The sequence below is a fragment of the Colletes gigas genome, unplaced genomic scaffold (genome assembly GCF_013123115.1).
Source record: "Colletes gigas isolate AHSC1104 unplaced genomic scaffold, ASM1312311v1 Colletes_gigas_Sc00007, whole genome shotgun sequence".
In the NCBI taxonomy this organism is placed as follows: Eukaryota; Metazoa; Arthropoda; class Insecta; order Hymenoptera; family Colletidae; genus Colletes; species Colletes gigas.
In genome coordinates, this window is record NW_025106636.1 from 6,857,182 (window position 1) to 6,884,159 (window position 26,978).

The following is a 26,978-nucleotide window of genomic DNA, read 5'->3' on the forward strand; positions in this document are numbered from 1 at the left end:
GCGATACTGTTATTTGTACGATATATAAATATATATGAAACGTTTACGTTGTACTGTTAAAGAGCGGGGGCCCCCAATTTGAACGTCGAGCGGGTACAATGAACGTCGTAAAGGTGTATAAAACAAAAAAAAAAAAAAGAATTAAGTTTTAAATAGACCACTGTATGTATACCGAGAAACTTTAACCGCGTAACGTGCTAGATATTAAAAGTACTATGACATATTATAGTTGTGCGTTCAAGTAGACGATACAAGAAAAAAAAAAAAAATAATTGTGAGACAGAAAGGAAAGTAATTTTCGTATTTGTATAGTGCCATCGTGAATCACCAATTAAGAGAGACGAACCGACTTTTACATTAGTGTTATCTTTTATTTCTTACTTTTGTTTTTTTTTCTCTCTCTCTCTCTCTCTCTCTCTCTTTCTCTTTCTATCGTTTTCTCCTCTGCCATTCACTTTCTTCGATCTTGTTCCGTTCTTATTATCCTTATTGTTGGTCGTCGATTATGCAGTAACGCACCGGTTGTTTACAAGGCTCGTAACGTCGTAATCGCGCACGCGATCGTCGAAGATTACGAACACGATCGAGTCAGATACTTTTAATTATGAAGGTAGTCCCCCTCCCCCTCCTCCCCCCTCTAATCTCTCTCGACTTCTGTTCCTTCGTCAATGCACATTCGATGCCACACAAACGACGATACACACGACACACTCGTTGGCTGACTAGCGTGATTAGTAAACTCGTCGCGCGAAATCGGGCACCAGCGATCGCTTCCATCGGGTCCTAACTTTCTTCGTGACATTTCGCGCTGACGATTTTGTAGGGTGAAAACGCGAGTAAAGTAATACGAATCATTTTTTAGTACAACGGATCGAAATCCAGAAGATACGATTTTTATAGCAATAAACATTCTATGTTTACATAATGTAACCGCGATCGATCGGTTAGCATCTTTTAGCAAATCGAAAATTACAATCGAATCACCGCGTGAATTATAATTACATCAGAATTACGTTGTAACGAATGAAAACACGAAGTGGTTATTTTTACCAAAGTAATTAGTTTTTTTCTTTGAAAACGTAATCGAAGGAAGTTAGGAAGCAGATATTTTTTAAAGTGTTCGCGATTGCTCGATTTAGACGTGTTTCGTTTATACGTACGTATTTTTTTGGTGCTCGACATATCTGATCGTTGTTAAATATTATATTATTGTCAATACACTATAATCATCATCGCCATCATCGCCATCGTCATAAATCCTCGTCGATCATCATCGTGATCATAACTGTTACTACTACTGCTACCACCACCACCACTACTATTATTATCGCTATTGCTACTACTACTACTACTACTACCACTACCACTACTACTACTACTACTATTACTACTATTACTACTATGATTATTATTTTTATTATTATTATTATTACTGATCATAACGAGCATACGCGCCGTTTATCGCCTATTACTCGGTCAGTATGATAATTGTCGGAGTTTAGTGGTAATCAATAATTATTTCATACGGCTCTGTGCACATCACAAACACACACGGAACATTGTAAACACGCATTGTGGTTATATTTCAGTGTATCAGCATAATGATATGATGTTTCCCATAGAATACATTTTACTTGGTTTTTATATTTGGCAGTATTTTATTTAAACGTCACTTGGGCACGCGCGAATCGTGTAAGCGTTTAATTAAAAAACAAATAAATATATACGTAGAAGTACGTTAAAATAACAAAAACCCTTCTGCGTCACAAACAATAGTCGATAACACCTGAACAGAAAGAGTCAGGGGTTGCTCGACTAATCCGCAATGATCATAAAAGTAATATAAAAAATAATTTCAGTACTTAAACAATATCGTTAATATAGTTATAAAATATTTCAATTTGAAAAGATATGCATAACACAATTTAACAAAATAATTTTTATCGTTATTAATTGTACACTCGGTAATTCCATATGTTGTAGAATGGTCGACGAATTAAGGTGTCAAGGACACCGAAGGTCAGTGACACGTAAATCTCTAATAATGTTTATCTCTTTATTAACAATTTATTGTTATCAAGGTTCGCAGCATTCGCACGTGCCTGCCAAGTGCTACGCCAACACCTACAGTTTCGTCCACTGAGTTTGTTACAACAAACAATACCTGTCGATTATTCGTAACATAATTTCTATTTCAAATTTCGTTCGTAAACAGTGAAAATACTTTACGTTTACGTTTCAGTTATTTATTTAACGCTGAACGTTTTGTTCGAACCGTTACAGAGAATGTTGTCACGAACAATTATTTTTTACCGATTACGTCTTCGAACAAACACAACTTTATCAATTAATTTGGTTCGAGGATACGAGTTTGGAACGTCGCGTTTGTCGAGGAAAAAAAACTCGTGGCGCGTTCCAGATACGGGCAAAATTTTGATGAAAATTTCAAACAATTGCCCGTGTCTGGTGGCCCCGTGGCGTAGCTGCATTTTCTTTCGAAGCACGAGGAATATACATGCAATGTTGGTGTACAAAAAAACGATGGAACTTTAATATTTTTCTAACTGTTGACTGTTAACGAAAACGGTGTCTCTTGAGAAGCTCAGAGCTTAATTGGAGGCGTATACTTTCCACTCGGGACCGAGTTTTGCCGGATACGATGTCTAGAGGTATGTTGTGCGACCAAATGGAGTTGGTTTCCTGTAACGCAACAGCTCTAATGTACCTACACAATTACCTGTCCTGTTGTCTTCTTCGAAACATTGGGCTACCACGTATGAAATATCCGTTCGATCTACCAGATTGAAAATCGATTTGAACTTTCGTTTAAAGCGATTATTTGCAGTAAAGGAAACTACACTAGTCCCCGGTTAAATGAAATTTAATAGCTCGAATTACTGACAAGAGTCCGAGGCACCGAAGAATTATTGTAAATCATATCATTTGCACTCGCTGTTTTATTATATGGTGTTTGATCTAATAAAAACGGATATTTCATACGTTGCGGCCCAAAACAATATACACATACGGGTAGAAAGAGTACATATGTATTGTTGCGCGAACTGTGTGTTTTTGTCGGCATATTGGACGTGTGCAAGTAAAATGCAATTGAGTCATGTGTTTAAATGAATCATGCGCGTGTCTCGTAATAATATTTGTTCGATAGTAACGGAACAAGTTCTCCTAAAACGAAGATTCATTTTATTTACGGATTACTGGAACGTCCTTTTAGTTGTTGTTGAACAGAACGTCAGTACTTCCGTAACCAGGAATGAAATTCGCACACGTCCGAATATGTAATAATTATGTAATAAAATAATATTGTATGTTTGTGGCAAACGTAAATTCTTCTTTCTGGTCTGTGAACACGTTTCGTTCATTTCACATAATTGTCCACTTCGTGAACGTCTTTGTCCGTTTATAACGTACATCTTAACTTTGTTGTTCGATGTTCCCAATTGTACCTAAAGAAAAAACGAACACTTTTGAACGATTTTTCAATGTATTACTGTTATCACGTCATTTTCTTTTTTTTAAGGATACTTTTCAAACTGCGGGACTAAGAATTTAAAAAAAAAAAAACACAAGTGACAATTTATTTCATGATTTAGAATTATCTCGTTATACGGTATTGCCTCGCTTCTTGCATCAATCTACGTTATGGATACATGCATCGGAATCGTCCCCCGCCACTGTTTGTTCCCTCAGCTCGAGTGGTCGACAGCTTTGCAAGAAGAGAGGCAGTACTTTGAAAATTAAAAGTAATTTCCTTTCAGTTTTGTGTTTAATACAAAATTTTGAACGATATTTCGTTGCCGGTGATAAATGTTTTCATTTTATACATATTTTGTTCTTAGCCGTTATAAACACATACACACAGACACATTTTCCTGTGGAAAAAGCGCACGTTGTAACGCAACACTGTATCGTGTAATCTGTATCTATGTTGCTCGATCATCCATCTCGACTTTTCTCGATCGTTCTATTCGAACTGTACAATTTAGAGATACTTTTACAGTGTACCCGTGCACACACAACAACCATGTGGTATACTATACTATTAATCGGTGTAACGAAACACACACAAAAAAGAAAAGAAAAAAAAAACAGCGGCAACGCATCTTTGCACCGAGTACTAACACAACTTTCATTGTGACGTCCACTAAAGTGTAATTTATACGATTGTAAACATGTAAGATTAACGAGTTACCAATTAGATCGTTTTTCCATGAAATTTTCTAACGCTAATTTTTCTATCGAAGGGTGTCTAAGCGTTCTAAAAAAAAAAATTGTAAACGTTATACAAAATAACAGGGTGTCGTGTAGGGTGTTCCGTTTGTCGTTAGTCGTGTTGAATATTTGTATCGTATTTGGGAGAATTGGATAAATGTTACGACTGTTAACCTATAATTTTCTTAAACGTTGTGCTTTCGAAATTTCACGGTCATGGACTTTTTCTAAGTGAAAGTAACGAACGATCGTCACTGTTAAAAAAAAAAAACTCTATGACCTTCGAATATCCTTGAGCAACAATCTTCGAGGATTCCTTGCATGTTGTATACCGAGTGTCCCATTTAACGCGATGACCTTGACTGTCTCCATTCCCACGATGTTGCGATCGAGATTTTTCAAGATCAAGTTACGAGCGATCAAACTTTCATAGTGTTTCGAACAATTTCGATGACTCGGAAGTTTTAAAAAATCCATCGATGCGTTCTAATACGTGTATACGAACGAATTAATCCACTGGAAACAACTGAAACAGTTTCGGACGACGCGTGACTAATGGGACACCCCGTATATAGGCGTCCATCTTTTACTAAAAAAGGAGGGAAAAAAAAAAAAATGTAATAGACTTCGTAACGAGTTTGAAAAGGGCGTGTAAAGAGAAAAGGTTAACAATGGGATCGCGTGATAGATTGATATCTTATATGTATACGATCGTATCTGTCCTCTGTAGAAATGCCTTATTGTCACGTGCCTCGATTAACAATTAAACTGTTCACCTGCTTACCAATTACTTGTTAGTGTACGTAACAAAATATGTACGTGTAATATCGCGTTATTCTTTGTACTGCTCTTGTAAATATATTCTAAACGATTACTGTCATCGGGTGTCGTCTATGAAGTGAGTATCTTCGAAAATCACTTGTTCACCCTATATTTCCTCGTTATGTCCCTCGCCCCTATATCTGCAGGTAATTATAATTTCATCTGAATTATATTATTATACAAGATGGATATTTAAAAAATCTTTAAAGTATCTCGAACGTTGCAACCACAATATCATGGACCATAATTACCTGCCCAAGTAACCTTAATACGTGCCTTTGGATAAGGTACAAATTATACTTCAGTTTTTTCGTTTTATCATCTTTAGAAAACTTTGAATCAAATATTCGATGAATATTAATTCGAATATTATTCAAATACATAGTCCATTTAAATACTATTCAAATATTATTCGAGTACAATTCGAATAGCAAAACTGTTATTTATATTTTTCGACTGTAGATCATTATACTCATTTAATTTCCATCATTTTTTAGGAGCCGGATTGTATTTAAGTTTCAAAATAATAACGTTCGAAAAAATGATATTTAATAGTCAGAGCCACGATATTCTAATAATATTTGAATATTCAAACATTTATTAAACGATTATAAAAATATGGCAACTATCCAATTTCGTACACTAAACATATAAGACCAAATTCATTAGATAGCATTTAACACTATTGCTATCATGTTTATTATGTATACGTATTTCGATCATCAGAATGTGAATTACGTTATTCTTAATATCGTATTATCGACGAAAAATGATTAAATTTAGAAAATAATTTCAAGTTAAAGATTTAAAGGTTGAAACTCTAAAAAAAAAGCTTAAACCCATGTTTGGTGCTTTTGTGGTCGATTGCATTTACAATTGTTTGTGAAACGACTTTTAAGTATTGGATAAATAGTATGTTCAGACAAAATGAAATGAATTGTTATTGAATTGTGCGGATGTCAACTTATTTACGTGAAAATACAAGATAGTATCGTGAAAAATATAAAATGCCATTACCAGCTGCTTTAGCTGCACGACTTGCGAAAAGAGGACTAATTTGTGAATCAGAAAAACATGGTATATACTGTTAGAAAGTTTACTTAGTATAACTAATAATTTTACTTGTTAATGCATCTTACATTTCGCAAATTTCAAATAATCTACTCAATGATTGTAAACATAACCTTAAAATATCTTGATATCGAACGCGAACGATTTCTTTGAATTATATTAACGACTGGATTAATTTTGTATGATTATTATATCGATATTTTTCTTATATTAATATAGTTATTGTCTTCAAATATTTTAATGAAAATATCAAGATAATTATATTAAGGTTATGTTTACAATTCGAATGCTCGTTAAGTTATTTAAAATTCATTTAATTAGCACATTTGTAACAATATATATAAAGCAACGTCTTAATGCGAAACTAAAATTGTACTGTTTCTTAGAATCCACGAAAAAAGAATCGAAGAAGAGGATCCACGAGGAAGTAATCGCGGAGGATTATGATAGTACAAAAGACGAAATTAGTCCGATTGATATATCTCAAAAATTCATGGCAAGTGTCGTTGGAAATACGAACCTAATAAGATCGTTTCTAACTTGTATCTATCCTGTAAAGTATAAAACATTCATGCGGTTGTAGCGAATCGTACAATTTTGATTTCAGGGATTCAGTGGTTGTCCCAACAAATACAATATTTATCATGATTGTACAAAAAAATGTAAAGAATTGTGGGGACTTGGGCATGTACAACCTTCAGACAAATACTTGAAAAAACAATTAAGACTTATACAAAAGTATCCTTTACCAGAGACATGGAAAGCTGTTTATGATCCAGGATGGCAAGTATAAATCTTTTTTTCTTCTGAACATTGTCGCTTTTAGTATTCGTTTTGTTAATGGTTTTGTTCCACCGATAGTGGTCAACATTATTACTGGGATTGGTCATCGGATCTGGTGTCTTGGTTACCACCGGGTCATCCAAAATGTCAGATATCTCAGCCTGCGTCTCAGTTAAGAGAGGAACTGCATCTTAAAGCAGCAGAACAAGATGATAATATGTCGAGCGATGATAGCGGTAGCGATCAAGAGCCGATGGAAGTTAGTAGTTTAGTTTAGATATAATTTAACCGGTAGTTTGCTCTATTTCATGTAACATTCACGTTTCAGGTGGATGAACCGGATCCGAAGAAAGATAGGAAAGTAGAAAACAGGCTGAGACACAAGTCAATGGACAACAAAAGAATACAAAGGTTGGATAGGTCCGACGGTAAAGATAAAAAAGATCGCACTCTAGATCCCATGGATCCAGCATCTTACAGCGATATTCCACGGTATTGCTTTTTAATTATTCAACTGCTCTTTAATTGTTTAGTCAGTCTTAAACGAACTCTTTACTTCCATATTTTTGCAGGGGTAAATGGTCGGATGGTTTAGCAAGGCACAACGAAGCTAAAACTGGCGCAGACACAACTGCTTCAGGGCCACTTTATCAGATGAGGCCATATCCTAGTCCAGGCGCAGTACTTAGATCAAATAGAGCCAATAAAACAGAACCTGAATCGTCTAATAAAGCTAAAGTAACAGGACCCGAAAAACCAGAATAAAAGCTTTGATTTTTTTGTGTATTGTACAATTTATTATATACCTTAAATGTAAGTTTATTGTCTTTTACCAAAGTTGCATAGGTACGCATAAATACGCGGACCCTTGGTCGAAACGTTGTTAGTTTTCCGATCTTTATAATTTCAAGAAAAGAAATTGTAAAGTTTGGACCTTCTATTTTCATATAACTAAGTTGAATTTCAAATTTTAACGAACTCTAAAAATTTTTTACGCAACCAAAACTACCGTGAAACTTGAAATAAGATTTTATTTCATTTCGAACGAGATGTGGCCGTCGGCATAGGGCACTACTCTGTAACGAATAATAGCGAAAAAATGATGCAAATTAATGAATTGTATTTTGTTGAGTTTACGTTATAGATCATACGTGATTTGAAAATTAAACATGTATTTTGATCAAAATAAATTTCTTATTTTGTACGAATACAATACGTGTGTTCTAAATTTATGACGAGTAGGGGTTCAATGGGTTGCATGAAAGTGGAAAAAGCATGGAACGAAGGAAAGAGAAGAAAGTTATAGGAACGGAAAAAGCTGGACAAGATTGGAAATTTTAAATACATACAGAAAAATTCGACGACTGCCACGTCTGTTTAAAAATTCTGATCATGTGCGTGCGGAAGTATTTAACACGAATTTAGCCACGCAGATATATATACGCGTTATTAATTTCGTTCGAGTTGGAAACCCATAGTAAAATATACAACATTGGCTGAAAAATCTGCTTCTGATAAAAATTTTCACGATTACAAAGTCACGCGTAGGCTCAACATGCACCATCATGATAAAGAAAACATTAACGAGTTCCGAGGTCGTTTTAATTAAAATCTCTTCCCGCGAATCGATATCGTATAATGAAGAATACAAGAACATTATGGGATAATAAGCGTCTCGATGGTTAGAACAACGACCGAATAAGTTCAAAAACGTATCGGTATTAATTTTCAATCGAAGCATGAACATTTTTCAAATTTACCATTTGAACATTGCAGTTGACACTACTGCCGATATCTTCGAGTCAATGTTGAAGTTAACCTTGTTCTTGGCCTAGTTTGTCAGTAACGATGCAGGGGAGCAAGCTCGATATTTCCAAGGGATGATACGCGTATAATGGAACGAATTCACGGCGCTAGGTATTTCTGGACGAATTTTTTGGCAAATTGCGTCGTGTCTAGTCTACGTTCGAAGACGCGGTGTCGATTAAACGGTGAAACGTCCAGCGACGCAAAAATACAAACACCGTGCGTAAATATCCTGTAACGTTAATTGCATGACGTAAAGAAGGATTTTATGAATTATAAAGAGGAGTTGCGAAACATCACGAGTTCGCGCGAGCGTGGATTTTCACTGCGTGTGTAATATTTCACGCGCTATGAATACGATAACTTGAATATCGTCAACCGCGTATTTTGTGAGGTACGTATGCACGCGTGTTATCGTTTCATATTTGTTATTAAATGTTTAAGCGCTCGTGGGAAGTACTCGAGGTCGAGCATTATTTTCCATTTAAATTGTGGCCGAGTATTTACGCATTGGCGTTGAAATATTTATGACATTACTTTTCCAGGTTAACTCATAGGCACATGACAGTTACAGGATTTTCCCGCCGATTTTCGAAACGTCACGATCATGATGTTCGCCCGAACATTGCATAATCATTGATTTTTCGCCGGACCGAGATTCAAATTTGAATAATCTTGCATAAATGAAATTTAAGGAATTTTTTAACAGGAAGGTGAGATTCATTGCTTCCGCGAAACCGTTCGAAATTGTTATGGTCACGATAGTTCTTCGAACGTTTCGCCAATCGAAATACTTTTTATCACGTTATTGCATTATGCATTTTATGTTCGTGGCCCAGAAAGAGTTTACAGCCTCATAGATTATTTGAGAAGGAAATGACAGTTTATAAAATTCTAATTGAACGAATAAAACCTTTTGAGGGGGTAGGACGTATAGATCACATAGTACGGTAAACATGTTAACATATATATTGATCTCATTTCAGATAAATTTAATTTATTCGTATCGGAGAAATATTCACTGGTAGTGTTCGTTACAAAGAAGTTTCAAACAATAAATATTTATTTCATTGGGCTTGGAATTATTGGTATCATTCATGCAGTTCTATGTAGATATGATAGACAAGAACAAGAGTTGCCGTGGGGTAAGTAAAATGAAGCTTTGTACAAAAGTATGCAACTAATATACTTATTGCCTTTTTTTCCATATAATTGTTTAACGTTTGAAAATTTTCTTATTAAACTGTATTATGAGTATAAAAGGTTTACCGGTACACAGCGAATAGAAAGAATAAAGTTCAATTGTTACAAATATTTCCATCTTTATTTCTATGTGTAGCAAAATATATTTCATATAAAGTCAAATGCTTTTGAGAGAAGCACATTTTGTATTATTAGTTTTTTCACAGGTAAATGTGAAGAGGATGTACAAAGGTCATTAATGTTCTTTTTAAATGGGAATATTCTTTACAAAATAGTATTAGAGATATTCTAATTTTAGCGTTGTTACGAAATTATGATATCTATAAGAAAAAATTCGATTATAAATAAAACCGATTTATTCGTAATTCAAATAACTTTTGCTCGACACCGAAACGGGGATTTCTAAATCAGACATTCGCAGTCCGTTGACCGATAGTACTTATTCCTTGAATTTGCGTATTCATTTTTTCCCCACGTTGCTTCGTTCGTGAATATAACGTCAGCGTAAGGATGGATTTATTATAATTACGTGTAAGATTGCAATTTCATTCGACTTTACGTAAAATATTTACCGTTATACGTAATAATAATGACGCAAATCGAGTTTTTAATACATACCTGGCGATCCACCCTGTATATTTCAAAGAAGAATGTTAGTGTATTTCCCCTTATCTGATTAATTTATCTTATCTCCGTTACACGAAAGTTTTCTTAGCCATTTTATGTTTAAAGTTTTATTTTGTTAAGTAATTCATGCATAGTTACGCGTATTCGCATTAAAATATTAATATTAAAATTAGTAGCCCCTAAATAGGGTAGTCCCTAAACTGTATTTTGCATACAGTTACAATAACACACTATGCATGTGTTGTATAACGTTTCATTATATTTTTTTCTTATTTATGTTGTTTCTTTATTATTATAATGATTTGTATTTGGTTTTGTTTAATGTTCTTTTTTAGTTAGTATATTGGTTCAGGTGAATATATATTTTGATACGTATCAACATGGCAATTGGAAATATTATCTGTGGGACAAGCACTCCTAAAATGAAGAGAAAAAAGGCAAAGGTATACTTTGGTTTGCTTTTATTCGTTTCCTCTGAAAGTGAATGTTACATTCGACTGTTTCTTATAGACGTTTGATATAAGCATTGAGATATTTCAAAATATTAAAAGATTCGAGACAAAAAGTGGCAAATAATGGTATTGTTTTAGGTATAATAAATTTTTAAAACTCGTTACAGGCAACCGAACGCAGTTGGATAGAGGCGACTTTTCAAAAAAGGGAATGTTCGAAGTTTATTCCAAGCGCTAAAGATGAGCACAGGTACGTGTTGCGGTCAGACGATTTATATCGATTAATCGAATTATGGATACAATTTAGAACGTTTTAAACTCTGTAAAAAAAAGGTTAAAAGATTCAGAAGTTTCCTGAAGTTTGTAAAAAATTTTATTTCAAGTAGAATGGCCCATTTCAAGTAAGCAAAAAACCAAAGCTTTTAACGCGCGTCATCTATCATCACATGTTTTGTTCGATATTAAATATACATCATGCGTTGTTCAAACTTTCATATTCTTTGGTTTCTACACCCGACTGGCTTAACGGCGGTAGAATTAATAAATAACCGCATGCACTTTGTTTCTCCGAAAGGGACAATATTTTTGCAGAGGCAATATAAGTCACCGCATTATAGCGATGATCGTAAAGTCGTTCGATTAATTTTTACATTAATTTTCTAATCGTGGTTCAACGTTTCAACGCATTTGTTTTGTTATTGCACTATTTGTTCATTGCGCGTACCTGTTATCGAGAATGTATTTTCAAATTTCTGCAGGTCATCATTAACACACTTTTTTTGTGTTCATTTACTTTCCATTTACTTTTCTTTCTTTCGTTCCATTTGTAGGTTTATGCAAGTACAGGGAGATAAGAATGCAGAGTATGATGTGATCACTACTTCCAGGTGAGAGTTAGTTATGCGTCCTGTCGCGATAAACGATCTTATATTCTTAAAAGAAAATAATATTTAATATTGCTTCTGCAAATCTATCGCGTATACAAACCGATTCTAGCAACTCGGATAACCTGTGGCTCTTTTATAAAAGGAAAATGTTGAACGCTTAAAAGTGTCGCAGCGCGTTCCAGTTTCTAAAATCACTCTGTATATTCGAAAAAGTATTGTGTGGATCGTTGTATTTATAGAAAATAATGTTTCTGCTTCGAAGAAAAATTAATAGTTATATCTCGTTCTACAGTTTTAAACAGTTGTTAACGTAATACTTATTTTTTCATGCATTCTATACCGTTCTCGATATTAGTGGTTTGTACGAAAAACTGCCGAACTGTAAGGTCTTAGCGTATCTTAAACGTTTACGTTTACATTCTTTTACGTTTATATTCCCTTTATTGTTTCTCATAAAACATTTACTTTTCCTCGCGATAGCCTTACTCATCATTCTTTGGATCATATCATAATTAATCCATACTTGTGCAAGGAATATCATTGATGCAGTAACACCATGCTTCATTCAAAGACGATTATGTATGAAATATTTGAAATTGTATAGTAAGACTTTTTATGCGCCAAAGAGGACGTTGGTTGAAAAGGAGTACAGTTACACGTACCAGTTGTAGTTTATTTGCCATGTAGTGTAGTTATAAAGTATCAAATATTATTCTTTGTTTATCAATGTCTGGTTAGTTTGACGCTCCACGGGTGTATTGGTCTTAGAGTTGATAGAAGTGGTCTGACATTTGTTTATGTCAAAACGCATCTAATTTCGAATTTCCAAGCGAAACTAACAGGTAAAGATTGGTTATTCTAGATGTTGTTGCGGGTATTCTTATACTCATCACTGCGGAACCGGTGCAGACGTACAAAGTTATACTGCTAGCAATACCAAAGAAAAGGATCGAGAGCAATGGTCACCTGGTAAAAATACACGGCCGTTTCCAACCGATGCATACGGTACGATTGAATTTCAAGGCGGGCCTCATCCAACGAAAGCACAGGCAAGCGACAAGAGCGGATACAAACAGTTTTAACGGTCAAATATTTATAGGAAATTACATTATTGATATTTCCTCTATAGTACGTGAGACTAGCCCACGATACAAGGCCAGAGCCAATAGTACAATTACTATGTAGAGAATGGAATTTAGGATTACCGAAATTGCTGATCACTGTACACGGTGGTCGTCCAAATTTTGATCTTCAGCCTAGTTTGAAAAAAGTTTTGAGAAAAGGTTTATTGAAGGCTGCGAAAACAACCGGCGCATGGATTTTCACAGGTGGAACTAACACAGGTTGGTCCCGCTCGTTACCATCCTTTAGTTAAATCAGTCTGCAACAAATTGATTGCATATCTGAATTAAATTTGTATAGGCGTTACGAGGCAGGTAGGAGACGCATTGCTGTTGGAAAGATCTCAAAGGCAGGGACGCGTTGTGAGTATAGGCATAGCGCCATGGGGGATTTTAGATAAAAGCCATGAACTTGTGAGCCGCGGAGGCGAAGTACCCTATGATTGCCTTTCATCTCCATGGTGAATATAAATTTTATTTGGTTGTATAATGAGTCGTATGAGTTGTATAATGAAATAAAATTCTTCAGGTCCAAATATGCGGTTCTAAATAATCGACACGCGTATTTTTTATTGGTGGACAATGGTACTGGCGGTCGTTATGGCGCGGAGATCGTGTTGCGCAGGAAATTAGAGAAATATATCTCCAATTTGAAATTACAGCCATGTAAGTATTCGTAACCAAAGTTAATTGTGCATTATTGTACCGTTAACAATTTTTATGGGACTCGTGTAAACATTTTGTCACAGATACGCACAGCAGTATACCTGTCGTGGCATTAGTGATCGAGGGAGGAACAAACACAATACGTTCGGTACTGGAGTATGTTACGGATGATCCACCTGTTCCTGTAGTGGTTTGCGATGGCTCGGGCCGTGCAGCTGATCTCATTGCTTTCATGCACAAGTAATAACAAGTTTTCTTAATGTATTTTTAAAAAGAATAAAGCAGTAACAAGAGAAAAAATATTTAGATACGCGTCGGAAGGTGATGGGGAGAACGGGGATAACGAGGGACCATTAGAGAGTATGAGAGAACATGTTTTGGAAACTATAAAGCGCACCTTTAAAGTTTCTACCGAACCAGCGTGCCAATTGTACTCGGAACTTCTGCAGTGCACGCGTAAGAAACACTTGGTAAGCATCGGTACTAAAATCTCCACGGTTAACCTTCTCTTTCTTCGTCAAGCAACGTAACTTTGACCGTTGAAATACTATTAACGTGTTCACAGATAACAGTATTTAGGATAACTCAAGATCGTCCCCAAGAACTTGACCAAACAATATTGACGGCATTGTTCAAGTCCAAACAATTGTCACCGGCCGAGCAGTTATCGTTATCCTTGATTTGGAACAGAGTGGACATAGCACGCAGCGAGATATTTGTTTACGGGCAAAAATGGCCGCCGGGCGCTTTGGAACAAGCCATGATGCAAGCATTGCAACACGATAGAATCGATTTTGTAAAACTGCTACTGGAGAATGGCGTCTCTATGCGAAAATTCTTATCGATACCGCGTCTCGAAGAGCTTTATAATACCGTGAGTACTTTATAGTGAGTACTCTTGCTTTTTACCATTTACTCTGCAACGCGATAAACGATCTATTATGAAATTCTGTTATACAGAAAGAAGGCCCTTCGAATACACTGGGCTATATTCTGCGCGACGTGCGACCAAATATCCCGCGTGGTTACATGTACACGTTACACGACATCGGGCTCGTGATAAATAAATTAATGGGTGGGGCGTACCGTTCTCAATACACTCGCAGACGATTTCGCGTGATCTATACCAAAGTGATGAAAAGATCGGGGGCTCATCAACAGCACATGCATCGAAACAGCTGTGCATGGGGCGGCGCCACCCGTTACTATACAGGATCCGGTAACAAACAAGAGAGCTCGACGATAAGTTTGCTCGCTGAAACGTTGCCAGCTAATCGTGATACACCTCTTTTCGATTACCCCTTCAACGAGCTGCTTATTTGGGCCGTTCTGACGAAGCGCCAGCAAATGGCGTTGCTGATGTGGCAGCACGGCGAGGAAGCATTGGCGAAGTCGCTCGTCGCCCTCAAATTATACAAGGCCATGGCGCACGAGGCCGCCGAGGACGACCTCGAAACGGAAGTGTACGACGAGTTACGAAATTACGGAAAGGAATTCGAGAACATTGGTACTGTTATACGTTTAGAACAGCGACGGGGGTTGCTCTCGACGCTGCTTTAAATGAATCTAATAAAATGCGACAATACCACACGATTCTTTTTGTTTTCTATAGCGTTAGAGTTGTTAGATTACTGCTATCGCCAGGACGACGATCAGACGCAGCAGCTTTTAACCTCTGAACTTCAGAACTGGTCCGGACAGACGTGTCTTTCCCTAGCTGTTACAGCCAATCATCGTCCACTGTTGGCGCATACTTGCAGTCAAATCATTTTAGCTGATCTATGGATGGGCGGACTTCGGACAAGAAAGAACACAAATTTGAAGGTTATTGTTATTTGTTATTGCAGAGAGACCGGTTCTGCAGAATATTGCCAGTTTTATTTCGAAAACTAATTCTCTTTGTTTTCATTTATTTAGGTTGTACTCGGGCTAGTCTGTCCATTTTACATAACACGTTTGGAATTCAAAAGTCGCGAAGAGTTACAATTAATGCCGCAAACCCAAGAGGAGCATTTGATTGCTCTCGAGGATGAAAAGGAGGACAGCGATTCCGAGCACGGCGCGCCAACCGGTCCTGACGTCGAGGTAATGGTTTCTTTTTCTTTTTTTTAACAATACTGCCAGTAAATATTAAATAATTATACGAGGGGTGATTTTAATTGCAACGAGCAAATGTACAAAATATTATTACAGTCAAGCAATTATCACAAATGTGTAGAATATAATTATAGAATTAATTAGTGCAAACTTGTCATTGCATTTATGATAATTCATTACTCATTTCATGCTGCAGTTATTAATATTATTTTAAAAAACATTGCCGACAGTCATTGCTTTATTATTTTTTTTTTAGTAACGTTTGATGTCGTTCGTTCATTGTACAAAATGTTTCAGATTTTTATCACGTGCAAATAGAAATTTCAGCAATGATGAATTTATCTAAAGTACTTAAGTTTTGTTTGCGTAATTGTCGTTAGAAGCTAGTCGAGCTACCGTGTGTGTTCACTTGCAAAAAATGTTTGTTGCATAATTGATATATATGGTTGCTGGTTTTGAATTGTAGTTTGAACAATTACATAAAAACGTATACGCATGTAGGTTCTATTTTTATAGAGGTTAAACAATTCGTTTAAAGCGTGAAATTTGTCGGCTACTTAGGGTCACGTATTTAAACAGTACATTACGGTACCTAGTTTTGTACATTTTAGTTTTCATTCTTAATGCGTGCACAAGATGATAATATTTATTAATTCATCATGTATGATTTTATTATCTTTATTAATCTAAATGTTGTACCTTTAAAATGTTTTCGGAAATGCGTCATGTACGTCTAGTAATTGGATCAGTATTTAATGGTAAAACGTATCGATCATTGTTAGAGGTATTGAAATGTGTTTTTATTATTCATAGACTATGTGGGTATGCGTATGAATTGTTTTTTAGAAACGTCAGCGCAGGAGCCTGAGCGTACGCAACAAATCCAGCAGCCAACAAGGCGCTAAGGTATATCCATAATGGCCTGAAATGCAATGATTCTATGACCAATAAGTTCACACTTTCCGGTGCACTTTTCAACTATCTCTCTTTTGTTATTAGTTATCATCAAGGAAAACTTCTGTTTATTCAGTATCGGAATCCGTACCGGTGAGGATGATAACTAACGCTTCTATCGTAAACGAGTCGTCCTTGTATAAATACCTAAAAATCGTCTAGTCGATGAAATACCAGAAAAATATCGGTATTGTTCCAGTAAACATAATGCCAATGACAGAAGTCGATCGACTTCCAAAATAATTAGGTGTACAAATGAATGATCCAATTTTCTCAACCACGTTCAATGTTTATTTTAAAAGAAAGTAAATCGAAGTGTTCGATCAAAGTATTCACCTCATCTTTCAGGCAGCTGATGAATTCCATCTCGGAAAAATTTTACGTTTTTGGGCTCGATAAAGTCGCCAATCCATTTTCGGATCCACTGATTGGAAGTGCATAAGTCTGAAACAGGTGATAATCAGATGGAGCAATGTCTGGTGAATACGTTGGGTGCTGCAAGACGCCCCAGTCAAGACTCATTATGGTGTCTTTTGCATGGGAAGCAATATGTGGCCTGGCGTTGTCGTGCAACAATTTCACTGGGATTTACCCATGACTTTCTGCGTTTCGGATTGTCATAGAGTGCTTATTGAGAAGAGAAAGACACACTACCACTCGTTGATTTTTGTTGGGTGCAGTGAGTTCATGGGGAACCCATTTTCCTTCTTTCTGGATCTTTCCAATCTCACGTAGGCGTTTGGAAATCGTTTCCTGGGTTACTCCTAACTGTTCTGCAAGTTCTTTTTGCGTTTCTGCCGCATCCTCAGCGAGCAGTTGTTCCAAATCATCGTTATCGCACTTCCGAGGGCCTCCAGGGCGTTGTTTGTCGATTAGACTCAAATCACATCTTTTAAACGGCCTAAACTATTAATACTACAGCTTCATCGAGAAAGGAACAAATCGATTCGTATGCTCTTGCAGCATTTTTCCCTTGTTAAAATTCGTAAAGAAAACAGTGTCCGGATATGCACCTTATCTGTTGCCATTTTCGACTCTACCGAATTGCATACATTTGAAGGTAGTATGTTGGGCCTTTGTCAACGCTATATGACCGCAAAAAAGTGGGAAAATCTATCGACTTTAAACTTGATTTTATAACTGCTCAAGGTGATTTGGATTATTCATTTGCACACCTAATATATTTATACATGTACATAAATCTTTTGTTTTATACGAACTCAGCCTCGAACCAAACAAATTTGAAAACCTTACTGTATGAAATGATCACAGGGCGTAAGAAAAAGGCAAAGAAGTTTTATCAATTGATTTTTCATTTTATATACCGATGTTTTCAATCGCGGTTGATGTCTGTAGTCATTACCAGTCGTACGTTATTGATAATTTGTCCTTGATATTTGTTACTTGATATTTCAGTACAACCTTGCCTCCCAACGATTTTACATTTCAAATGTCAGTGTCGATTAAAAGGGAAGAGGGACGGAAGATCATTCGAATAATGCGACTAATTTCAACCGCCACCTTTCCTCGCATTACATCTCGTAGTGCACTAATGATTTATAGTTTACACGGCCATAATCTCTTTACACGAACTGCACTTTATCCGTTGCTTTCTACTCTCTCTTGTTTCTACTTTTCATAGTTCCTTAGCGATACCCGACTGAATTTAACGATCTTTAAAGCAGCGATTCTCAATGATCCTTCTCGGTGAGAAAAACATTAACAAAAAACTATAAATATACTTGAGAAACGCTACTTTAAAGGTATCTCTCTGTTTGTCAAGAACAGGATAATTATTTTGAATCGTCGTTCCCTGTACACAAAAGCTTACTGTCATTATTACACCACTTGGCTATTTTGTATTGTACATACCGTTCAAAGTAATCCATCTTCATGCGATAGAGTAAAAGTTCATCCCATGTGTACATTCGCTTCATAAATTCGCGCGTCGACGGAAAAACTATGGTAGTAACATATTTGTAGAAGAATTATATGTGCCACGCAATATGTCCAATTCTCTTTCCACCATCTTCCACGACATTCTGGATCGTTACAGAAACATATCTCGTTACATTGTTCTGCTTCTTTCGTACTATGTATCATTCTACCAAACCGCCTTCTTTAACCGATATCTGTTAGCAACGCTCTTATTGTAAACGATTTCCGTGAATGACCCGAGGAACTAGTTAAAAACCAATTATCGATACATGTCCAACATCTGAAAAATTCCTATTTATCTGTGTGTCAATGTTCAATGCGATCTGTTTGATATAGTTTACGCGAACATTACTAAAATTGTACGTTTTTACGTGTAGGCCTTGATCAGCAACGAACACACTACAACGGTGGTGAAAGAAACGATCGTGCAAGAAAATGGGAAAGTTCTGACGGACAATGACGATGGCGTTCATCGTTCCTATGGCATTCACTCCGACTATTACGATACTAAGACCAGCCGGCCGTTGCGACTGAAGAAAAAATTATATGAATTTTATACGGCCCCTATCACTAAATTTTGGGCGAACGCTGTACGTTCTCGTCCCTCTGACAAATTGATGGTTGTTTAATAACACTTTGACGGCCACTGTCACGTGTACGTGATCTACTGTATCAGTCACCATTTCATCATACATTCAACTTATTACGTTGAGGTTACGTTTATAATTCCTTGTAATAATATTCCTAGCATCTTCATGTATCTCACTTTGGTCTACAATATCAGTGGCCATTAAAGTGTTAAGTCAGAGACGCTCTCACCGGTATAGTTAAAAATCGTTGAGATCAGTGAGGGCGTTACTAACGTAAACAATGATCAAGAAATTAAATTACATCGATACGACCTATGGCTAAATACGAAATTTCTTTCTTTCTTTATATCACAGATAGCGTACATTATCTTTTTGGTACTCTTCTCATACTGCATTCTTATACACATGGATGATCATCCATCGCTGGCAGAGATCTATGCAATCACGTATGTCTGCACATTGGGATGCGAGAAAGTACGTGAAATCGCCACATCCGAGCCGGCCACTCTTTCGCACAAGTTCAGCGTATGGACATGGAACATGTGGAATCCTTGCGACACGGGCGCCATTATCATTTTTCAAATTGGTCTTGGCTTACGTTTGCGACATTCCACGCTCGACGTTGGTCGTGTCATCTACTGCGTTGACTGTATTTATTGGTATTTGCGGATATTCAATATCCTTGGTGTAAATAAATACTTTGGTATGTTATGCTGCTCAAACTACAATTATAGCTAAACGAATAAACGTACATAAATAAATAAGCGTGCCGGATCTGATACGTATGACGGATAAATAAAATGTTTCATTATATTCGTTAGGTCCATTGGTTACCATGATGGGAAAGATGGTAAAGAACATGATATACTTTGTAGTGCTCTTGCTAGTCGTATTGATGAGCTTTGGTGTAACACGGCAAGCTATTTTAAACCCGAATGCTGAGCCTAAATTAAAAATCATTCGAGACGTATGTGTTCTCTATAAATACTTTCTAGCTTCTGGTACAGCAGATGATCGATTTCTGGATGAAACATGTATGTTTCTTGTTGCACAGATATTCATGGAGCCATATTTCATGCTGTACGGAGAAGTGTACGCAGACAACATAGACCCTGATTGCGGAGACGAACCGGGAATGATACCATGTCTTCCAGGCCGTTGGATCACACCTGCTGTAATGTCTATTTATCTTTTAGTCGCAAACATTTTGCTGATAAACCTTCTGATTGCGGTTTTTAACAATATTTTCAATGAGGTAAACGCGGTGGCGCACCAAGTTTGGATGTTCCAACGTTTTACTGTCGTTATGGAGTATGAACAGAAACCAGTTTTACCTCCCCCGCTCATTGTAGTTTGTCACATATATCTGCTGGTGAAATATTTGCTGCGATATGTGACTCAAGGCAAAGCAAGTGCGGGTGAAACGTACGACAACGGGCTTAAGTTGTTCCTAGAGGTCGACGACATGGAGCGTCTCTACGATTTTGAAGAAGACTGCGTCGAAGGGTACTTTCGCGAGCAAGAACTGAAGCTGCAGATGTCGACGGAGGAGAGAGTGAAGGTTACGACGGAAAGGGTCGAGAATATGCATCAGAAGATAGAAGACATCGATAAGAAGGAACACACGCAGAATGCTTCGCTGCAGGTAATAACGCTACGTAACTGTTGTTGAAATTCAATACCGAGGTGCCATTTTGTTGTCGCAGGCGGTGGAATTTCGCATCCGTAAGCTGGAGGAGTTGAACGAGCAGACATTGGCTCACCTGGGTGTCATACATCGGTTCATGGCGACGCACATGCCCAACATAGAAACGTTATCCGGCTTCGACGTGGAGGGACGCGTACGCAGAGTGTCGGAACGCTCGGAAGTTCTATCAGAAACGGATTCTCACACGCAACTACCGACCATCGCCCTTAAACGCAAGAGGCTGATGCGATCGTTGACCGACGGGACGTTCCTCAACATGGGTCAGCCGTTGGACGACGACGTGTTGAAACATTCAGAGGTGGCCACATCTCGCGAGAATCTTAGCAGAAACGAATCATCGGTAAGCGGAGACGGGCAGATCGTTCAGGACGACGTGAAGACAACGACGAGCCAGGAAACCGAGGTGAGCAAAGGGGACGGCGAGGGGGAAACTATAAAGAAGGAATCGCAGACGGACAGCAGAGAACCGAGCATGGATCCCAGCGTGGATCCAAGCAGAGAACCAAGCAGCAGAGAGTTGAGCACAGACCCCAGTAGACAAACGAGCAGGGAACTGAGCAGAGAGACGAGCAGAGAAGCAACCAGCAGAGAGGCCACCAGCAAAGAACCAAGCAGAGAAGCGAGCAGCGAGGCACCTGCCTCGGAACCGACCAGACAAGACTCCACGGAACGTCCCACGCGACAAAACAGCAGAACACGATCAGAGTCCGACGACGTGATGGTGTTACCCTCGAGAGGTGTCACCTGGGCCGAGCCACGAGTAGCTGTGATCCCATCCGTGTCGTCGACGAGCAGCACCCAACGTTCGATTCTGCTGGCGATGCGCGCCGAGTACACCAGCATAACCGACGAGTTGGAGAGTTACTGTGGCCTTCTCAGCCCGCCTCGTACGCCACCGATCTCGCCGCCCCCTTCGAGGGCCAGGCACCACACAGGCATGTCCAACGCGGAGATGGCCTGGCAGATCGAGAACGAGCATCTGCGCGACGCCGAGGAATGCGATTACCAGCAGATGGAGGATCTGATACAGAGAAGATACATAGGCGACGACGACGAGCCTGTGCACACGTCGGACGAGGCGAGCGGCGGCGGGCTGTTCTTCGTATCGAACGAGCACAGGCACCAGCTACGCAGATCGTCCGCCATCGACGAGGAATCTCGTAGGCCGGCGCCTACTATCAGTGTCACGAGAGAGATCGAACAAACGCTGTCACGGCCGCCGATCCGCGACTCGGAAAGTTCCGATCCGAACGACAAGAACCTGAGTACCGTACCTGCTCCAGCATCGGAGACCATGTGCTGAATATTATCGGTGTGTGTGATCAATGGTACTACACCAAACGTAAAATCGACGCACGTACAAATCGATCGTGACTCGACATCGCGGCGGGAATATATTTTCAATTTAAATTATTTTTCTGATCGTAATGGCGAGGGCCCCCGGGGGGGGGGGTCTTGGTAACTTTAAAAGTATAGGTGTATATTTTGCCTCGTCGTGTTCAACACAAATATTATAGCGTGTATCGAAGATGGCTGTAGCGCGGCTCTTGAGGTTGGTAAACCATTTTAAAAATTCTGTTAATTTTATTCTCATCAGATGCGTTTCGCTATTACTAGCTGCTGTGCCCTATATACTTTTGCATGATGATTCTAACTTTTCCAGCATCGGTTCTTAACGAAACTGTCAACTGTAGCCTGTATCCTCAACTTTTATATTTATTTAATCGCGCGTTCTTTTATGCCGCTATAATATTTGTCTTGGTAATAGTAATATTAAAGTATAGACGAGAAGCCGGAGGCAGCGCTTTAAACAATGAATAAGCGTGCAAATAAAAAACGTGTGTTCCGATCATTCACGTGTCGTAATAAAACTATTAAAAATTCGAACGAACGATTAATCGCAGCATGTTTGTACATGATCAAGAAAGAATGCATTTTTTGTTTAATCGCTTGCTCACGGTGCAAAGTGCTCGCTCTCCATGTCGGAATCGAAAATTGTTTTCCGATAGATTTTAGCTACAATTTTCCCCAGATTTTTAGCGTATTCTTTTCGCGAATAGCCTGATTACTTATCTTCGAGTACTTAGCGTATTGTATATATATATATGTATATGCACATAAATTTGTACATACAAAACGTGAACCATTATTATACTCGAGAAGGTTTCGATCGAGCTCGGGTATTCAGAATTTGTAGTATATTGCAATTTGTACGTAGCTTACTTTTCGTTGGAATGCTGTATTTGCATGTATCGACAATCTAATCGTTTTATCAATTTTACAGAATGTTCGCCAACCTTCTATAGAGAATTTTTAATTTGCGTTTTACGCGCGTCGTTGTACAATTTTACAACTTATTTATTAACCCAGCGTACGGTTATAAATGTATACAGTTTTTACGATCCCCGACGTTCGAATACTCGAAGAAATCGGGCGAAAATTAACGTCACGCAATACGTATGTTTACATTACTGTTAATTTATTTTTTAATCAACGGCTTTATAAAGCTTCCAATAGAATACTAATTTTATAAATTGCCACTAGAATATTAATACTAACTTCTGCGTATATAATTACAGCTTCAATTTCCATGTATAGGATCTAATTAGTAGCCAGTACGTAGAAAGTATCTGTTGTAGGCGTAGAACTTAAGCAGCTTGGTCGAAAATTAATCGGAACATATTTTTGACTCCTTTGCTCGATTCAGTCTGTTCGATTGCTCGTTAAGAATAATATCTTTAACTTTGTATATTATAACAGGGGGTAATGAACATTGTACGCACGTTCGATCATGTCCACGTGCAGTTGATTGCTGTCAACGATATCAAGGAATCGTAATATATTATAGATTATTTTTACGCGCGTAATAAGTTTAATGTAACGAAGGTCTTGGTTGTAAAAACGTTGGTTGCATGTTTCTTTCGAACGTACCGATCGGTCAACAAAACTGATTTGTGCCTACTTGGAAATTCCAATTAACGTCGCTGGTATTTTTAAGGTTTTAAGAACGAATACGTTCCGGGGGGGGGCTTGCGTTACCGTCACTTCTGTGAATCGTATTACAATGCACCGTATACAAGCATTTCTCAAGTTCCTTCCATTTTCTAGACCGTGTATTTTTCAATTTTATATGCACGTACAATTTGTTTGTTATCGCGTGACATCGCGACGACAACGCGACAGAACCGTACTGGCTTTAGGGTGCAATTTCATTTTAGTAAATTTTAGAAAACTGAAGATAGTTTCGGTGCGAATAATTTTTTCCTGCTGATTACTTGTAACGCGACACGGGATATACGCAGCTTTGTTATCAATAGACCGCGGATCTTTATGCAAATTCACATCTTTATTAATAGAATTAATGTAACGGACCCCTAAATATAATAATTCGTATCTTACTTTAAGTATTTCTTATATTTTTGCATATTAAATGCATTCTGTAGTTTCTTGAGGATTAAAATTTCCCATAAATGCATAAACATCCGCAGTCTAGTTATCATTTAGACACGTGCGAATAGCGTTTGCATCGAATCGAACGATTTACAAAACGATTCAATCCAAGTCGAACCACCAGCCGTACTGGTTCATTCATTTTTCATTATCGTTACATGGAAGAATACCGTCCTGCTATAGGTTTTTTACCGTCGTTCCAATACAAATGCAAGCGCTGGAAAACAAACGGAAGAAAAACTCGCCGAAATCTTTTTAGGTGCGATGGCGTGCAACGCGAAACTTCATTTTACACGTACGTTTGTCAACGAACAGCTTCTGTATTTCTATTATGATTTACGTGTTTGTACTTGGACAGGCAACAGCTGCGCGTGCAACTTTTTAGATAGATCGCACGCGGTTCCGTTCGTACGAACGCAATAGAAAGGACACAAATTGTAACAAACAAATTTGGTTCGATTACCACGGCCATTTTAAAGCGTGACTCGCGTAAACGATCGGAAGTGGTAAAATTTTGCTGTAAACCCTTCTATTCTCAGATAAATGTAGCGTGTAGAATTAACAATCGCGAACGATTCGCACGCGTCTATCACGTCGTTACTGCCGAACGTTTTTATGAATCTTTTGACGTACAGAATGTGAACGAAGTGTTTGTCACGCGAATTTTTATATCAAACAACTCATTGCAACTAAGTGGGGAACTCGACGATGTTCGAATTGGTAAAAACTTTATCAATCTTTTGCAAGAAAACAATCCGTTTGTAACGCTTTGGTTCTCAACGAACATTGCACCCTCTTGTCGAGCAGAACACGTAAAAGTATAGAAATATTTCGACCTTGAACTTAAAATTCCAAGGTCTAGCATAAGTTTACATTCCCGAGAACTGCTGACAAACACTTTTTCTTCTACACCCTGTACATTTAGGGCCTTATCGCGCACTACTTGCTGCGTCAAACACAGAATTTAAGGACCACGTAAAAGCGAACCATATCACGCGGACACGTTCTCAAGAACGATGCCAATCCGTGTTAGTACCTACGATACGCAACCGAAGACAGAAACATTTGATATTTGAACCTAAAAGATGAAAAAAGAAAAAAAAAAAAAAATGACAAACGAACGGATGCCTAATTGTATAAAAAAAAAAAAAGAAAAATGTGTATAGTAGGCTAAAATTTTAAGGCGAGAAAGAAGTTGTAGAACGAAGACGGGCGAACTTAAGACTGTTCCAAAGAAAACAACGCTCCGGTTACTTATTTTATGGTCGAAGTGAACGAAAGAATCGACCGGAAACACCACCCCCCTCTTTTACTGCCTTAATCTAGTGGCCCGGATGTTCAATGTTCAACGGCATTCGATAAAAGTAGCGACGGGTTGAGTAATGATTTCAGTTTGTCGGCCATGATATTGTAAGACGGTTTCGATACTTCGCTACTCTCGTGGGTTACATCGATTGCGTGGATTCTTTCGTTCACGCCGACATATTGTACAATGTAAATCGATTACGCCATTTGTTTTCAAGGAATATCGTCGATCGATCTGTTGCTGAATTTTGAAGATGAATTTTACGTATTCTCTCTCCCGAGTCTCGAAGAAATTCAGCAACACGTTGAATATAGTTGAATTTATTTGAATATAACGGATTTGTACATACTTTTGCTTATACCATGGTTCCTGTTATCATTAATTTCGTTGCGTCCTGAAATCTATTGAAATCAAATTGGCTTACAAGTCGCATCTGTGGAATTACCGATTTTATTCAAACTTTTATACAGTGTGTTAGGCCACGCCTGGGAAAAATTTTAATGGGAGATTCTGGGAGCCAAAATAAGACGAAAATCAAGAATAGCAATTTATTGATCGGGGCTTCGTTAAAAAGTTATTAACGTTTTAAGTTCCGCTTGTAGAGCGGCGATCTGCGAACAGCTGCGCACGCGCGATAGTAGTTCTCGGTCAGAAAACTGTAAGGCTGTCGATACATCAGTAAGTAGAGACATTAATAACTTTTAAACGAAGCTTCAATCATCAAATTGGTATTCCTGATTTTCGTCTTATTTTGGCTCCCTACAATCTCCCATTAAAATTTTTCCCAGGGGTGGTCGAACACCCCGTACAAAGCTCATTATTTACTTATCAAAAGGTGTCTTTTGTCGCCTTTGGTAAAAAGAATAGCATTAAATATCTTTCCAAATAATCTCCAAAAAAAGTTTGAATATAATCAGCGACCTCTTCTTACAAACCGATTTTTGCGTGCGTGTGTTATAACCGTTAATCATTAGTATTATTATTACCATTAAGCGTATCAAATTCGTCATTGTCGTTTGCGCAGATAGCGTTAAAAAGAAGTTTTTTGACTTTCGACGTCGCCCAACGAATCAAAACGACATCCATGAAAGTGAAATAAAAATTAAAAAAATTAAAAAATATATATATATATATAAAAAAGAAAAAGGTGCTATCGCGTAAATCGAGCCTTACGTAAGACGATCCAGATCGATAATTAGAACAACGAACGCTTGCGATTTGTCGTCGACGAACTCGCGAAATCCATGATGACACGCTGCTTCGTGCA

General features: G+C 37.8%; 2 protein-coding genes across 10 annotated transcripts; both read left to right on the plus strand.

Annotated features, from left to right (window-relative positions):
* The first annotated feature begins 5,956 nt into the window (after positions 1-5,956).
* LOC122396295 (polyglutamine-binding protein 1) lies at positions 5,957-7,957 on the plus strand. The gene is made up of 6 exons (XM_043394564.1): positions 5,957-6,129; positions 6,510-6,619; positions 6,731-6,906; positions 6,985-7,165; positions 7,235-7,398; positions 7,479-7,957. Exons 1-6 carry the CDS (start codon positions 6,060-6,062, stop codon positions 7,669-7,671), a joined length of 894 nt encoding a protein of 297 aa, XP_043250499.1. The 5' UTR covers positions 5,957-6,059; the 3' UTR covers positions 7,672-7,957.
* A 732-nt stretch (positions 7,958-8,689) lies between these two features.
* LOC122396294 (transient receptor potential cation channel trpm) lies at positions 8,690-26,957 on the plus strand. 9 transcript variants are annotated; one of them, XM_043394554.1, is made up of 23 exons: positions 8,690-9,106; positions 9,258-9,425; positions 9,699-9,857; positions 10,878-10,985; positions 11,162-11,244; positions 11,825-11,881; positions 12,744-12,930; positions 13,011-13,224; positions 13,304-13,463; positions 13,532-13,668; positions 13,752-13,908; positions 13,976-14,138; positions 14,234-14,542; positions 14,629-15,175; positions 15,281-15,492; positions 15,586-15,753; positions 16,612-16,671; positions 16,765-16,812; positions 19,035-19,247; positions 19,602-19,950; positions 20,069-20,214; positions 20,302-20,892; positions 20,954-26,957. In XM_043394554.1, the coding sequence occupies exons 4-23, from the start codon at positions 10,923-10,925 to the stop codon at positions 22,256-22,258; spliced, it is 5,169 nt and encodes a 1,722-aa protein (XP_043250489.1). In that variant the 5' UTR covers positions 8,690-9,106; positions 9,258-9,425; positions 9,699-9,857; positions 10,878-10,922; the 3' UTR covers positions 22,259-26,957. The 9 variants fall into 9 exon arrangements, with proteins under 9 accessions (XP_043250489.1, XP_043250492.1, XP_043250494.1 ...); XM_043394557.1 differs by lacking the exon at positions 16,765-16,812; XM_043394559.1 differs by lacking the exon at positions 16,612-16,671.
* Positions 26,958-26,978: the final 21 nt, after the last annotated feature.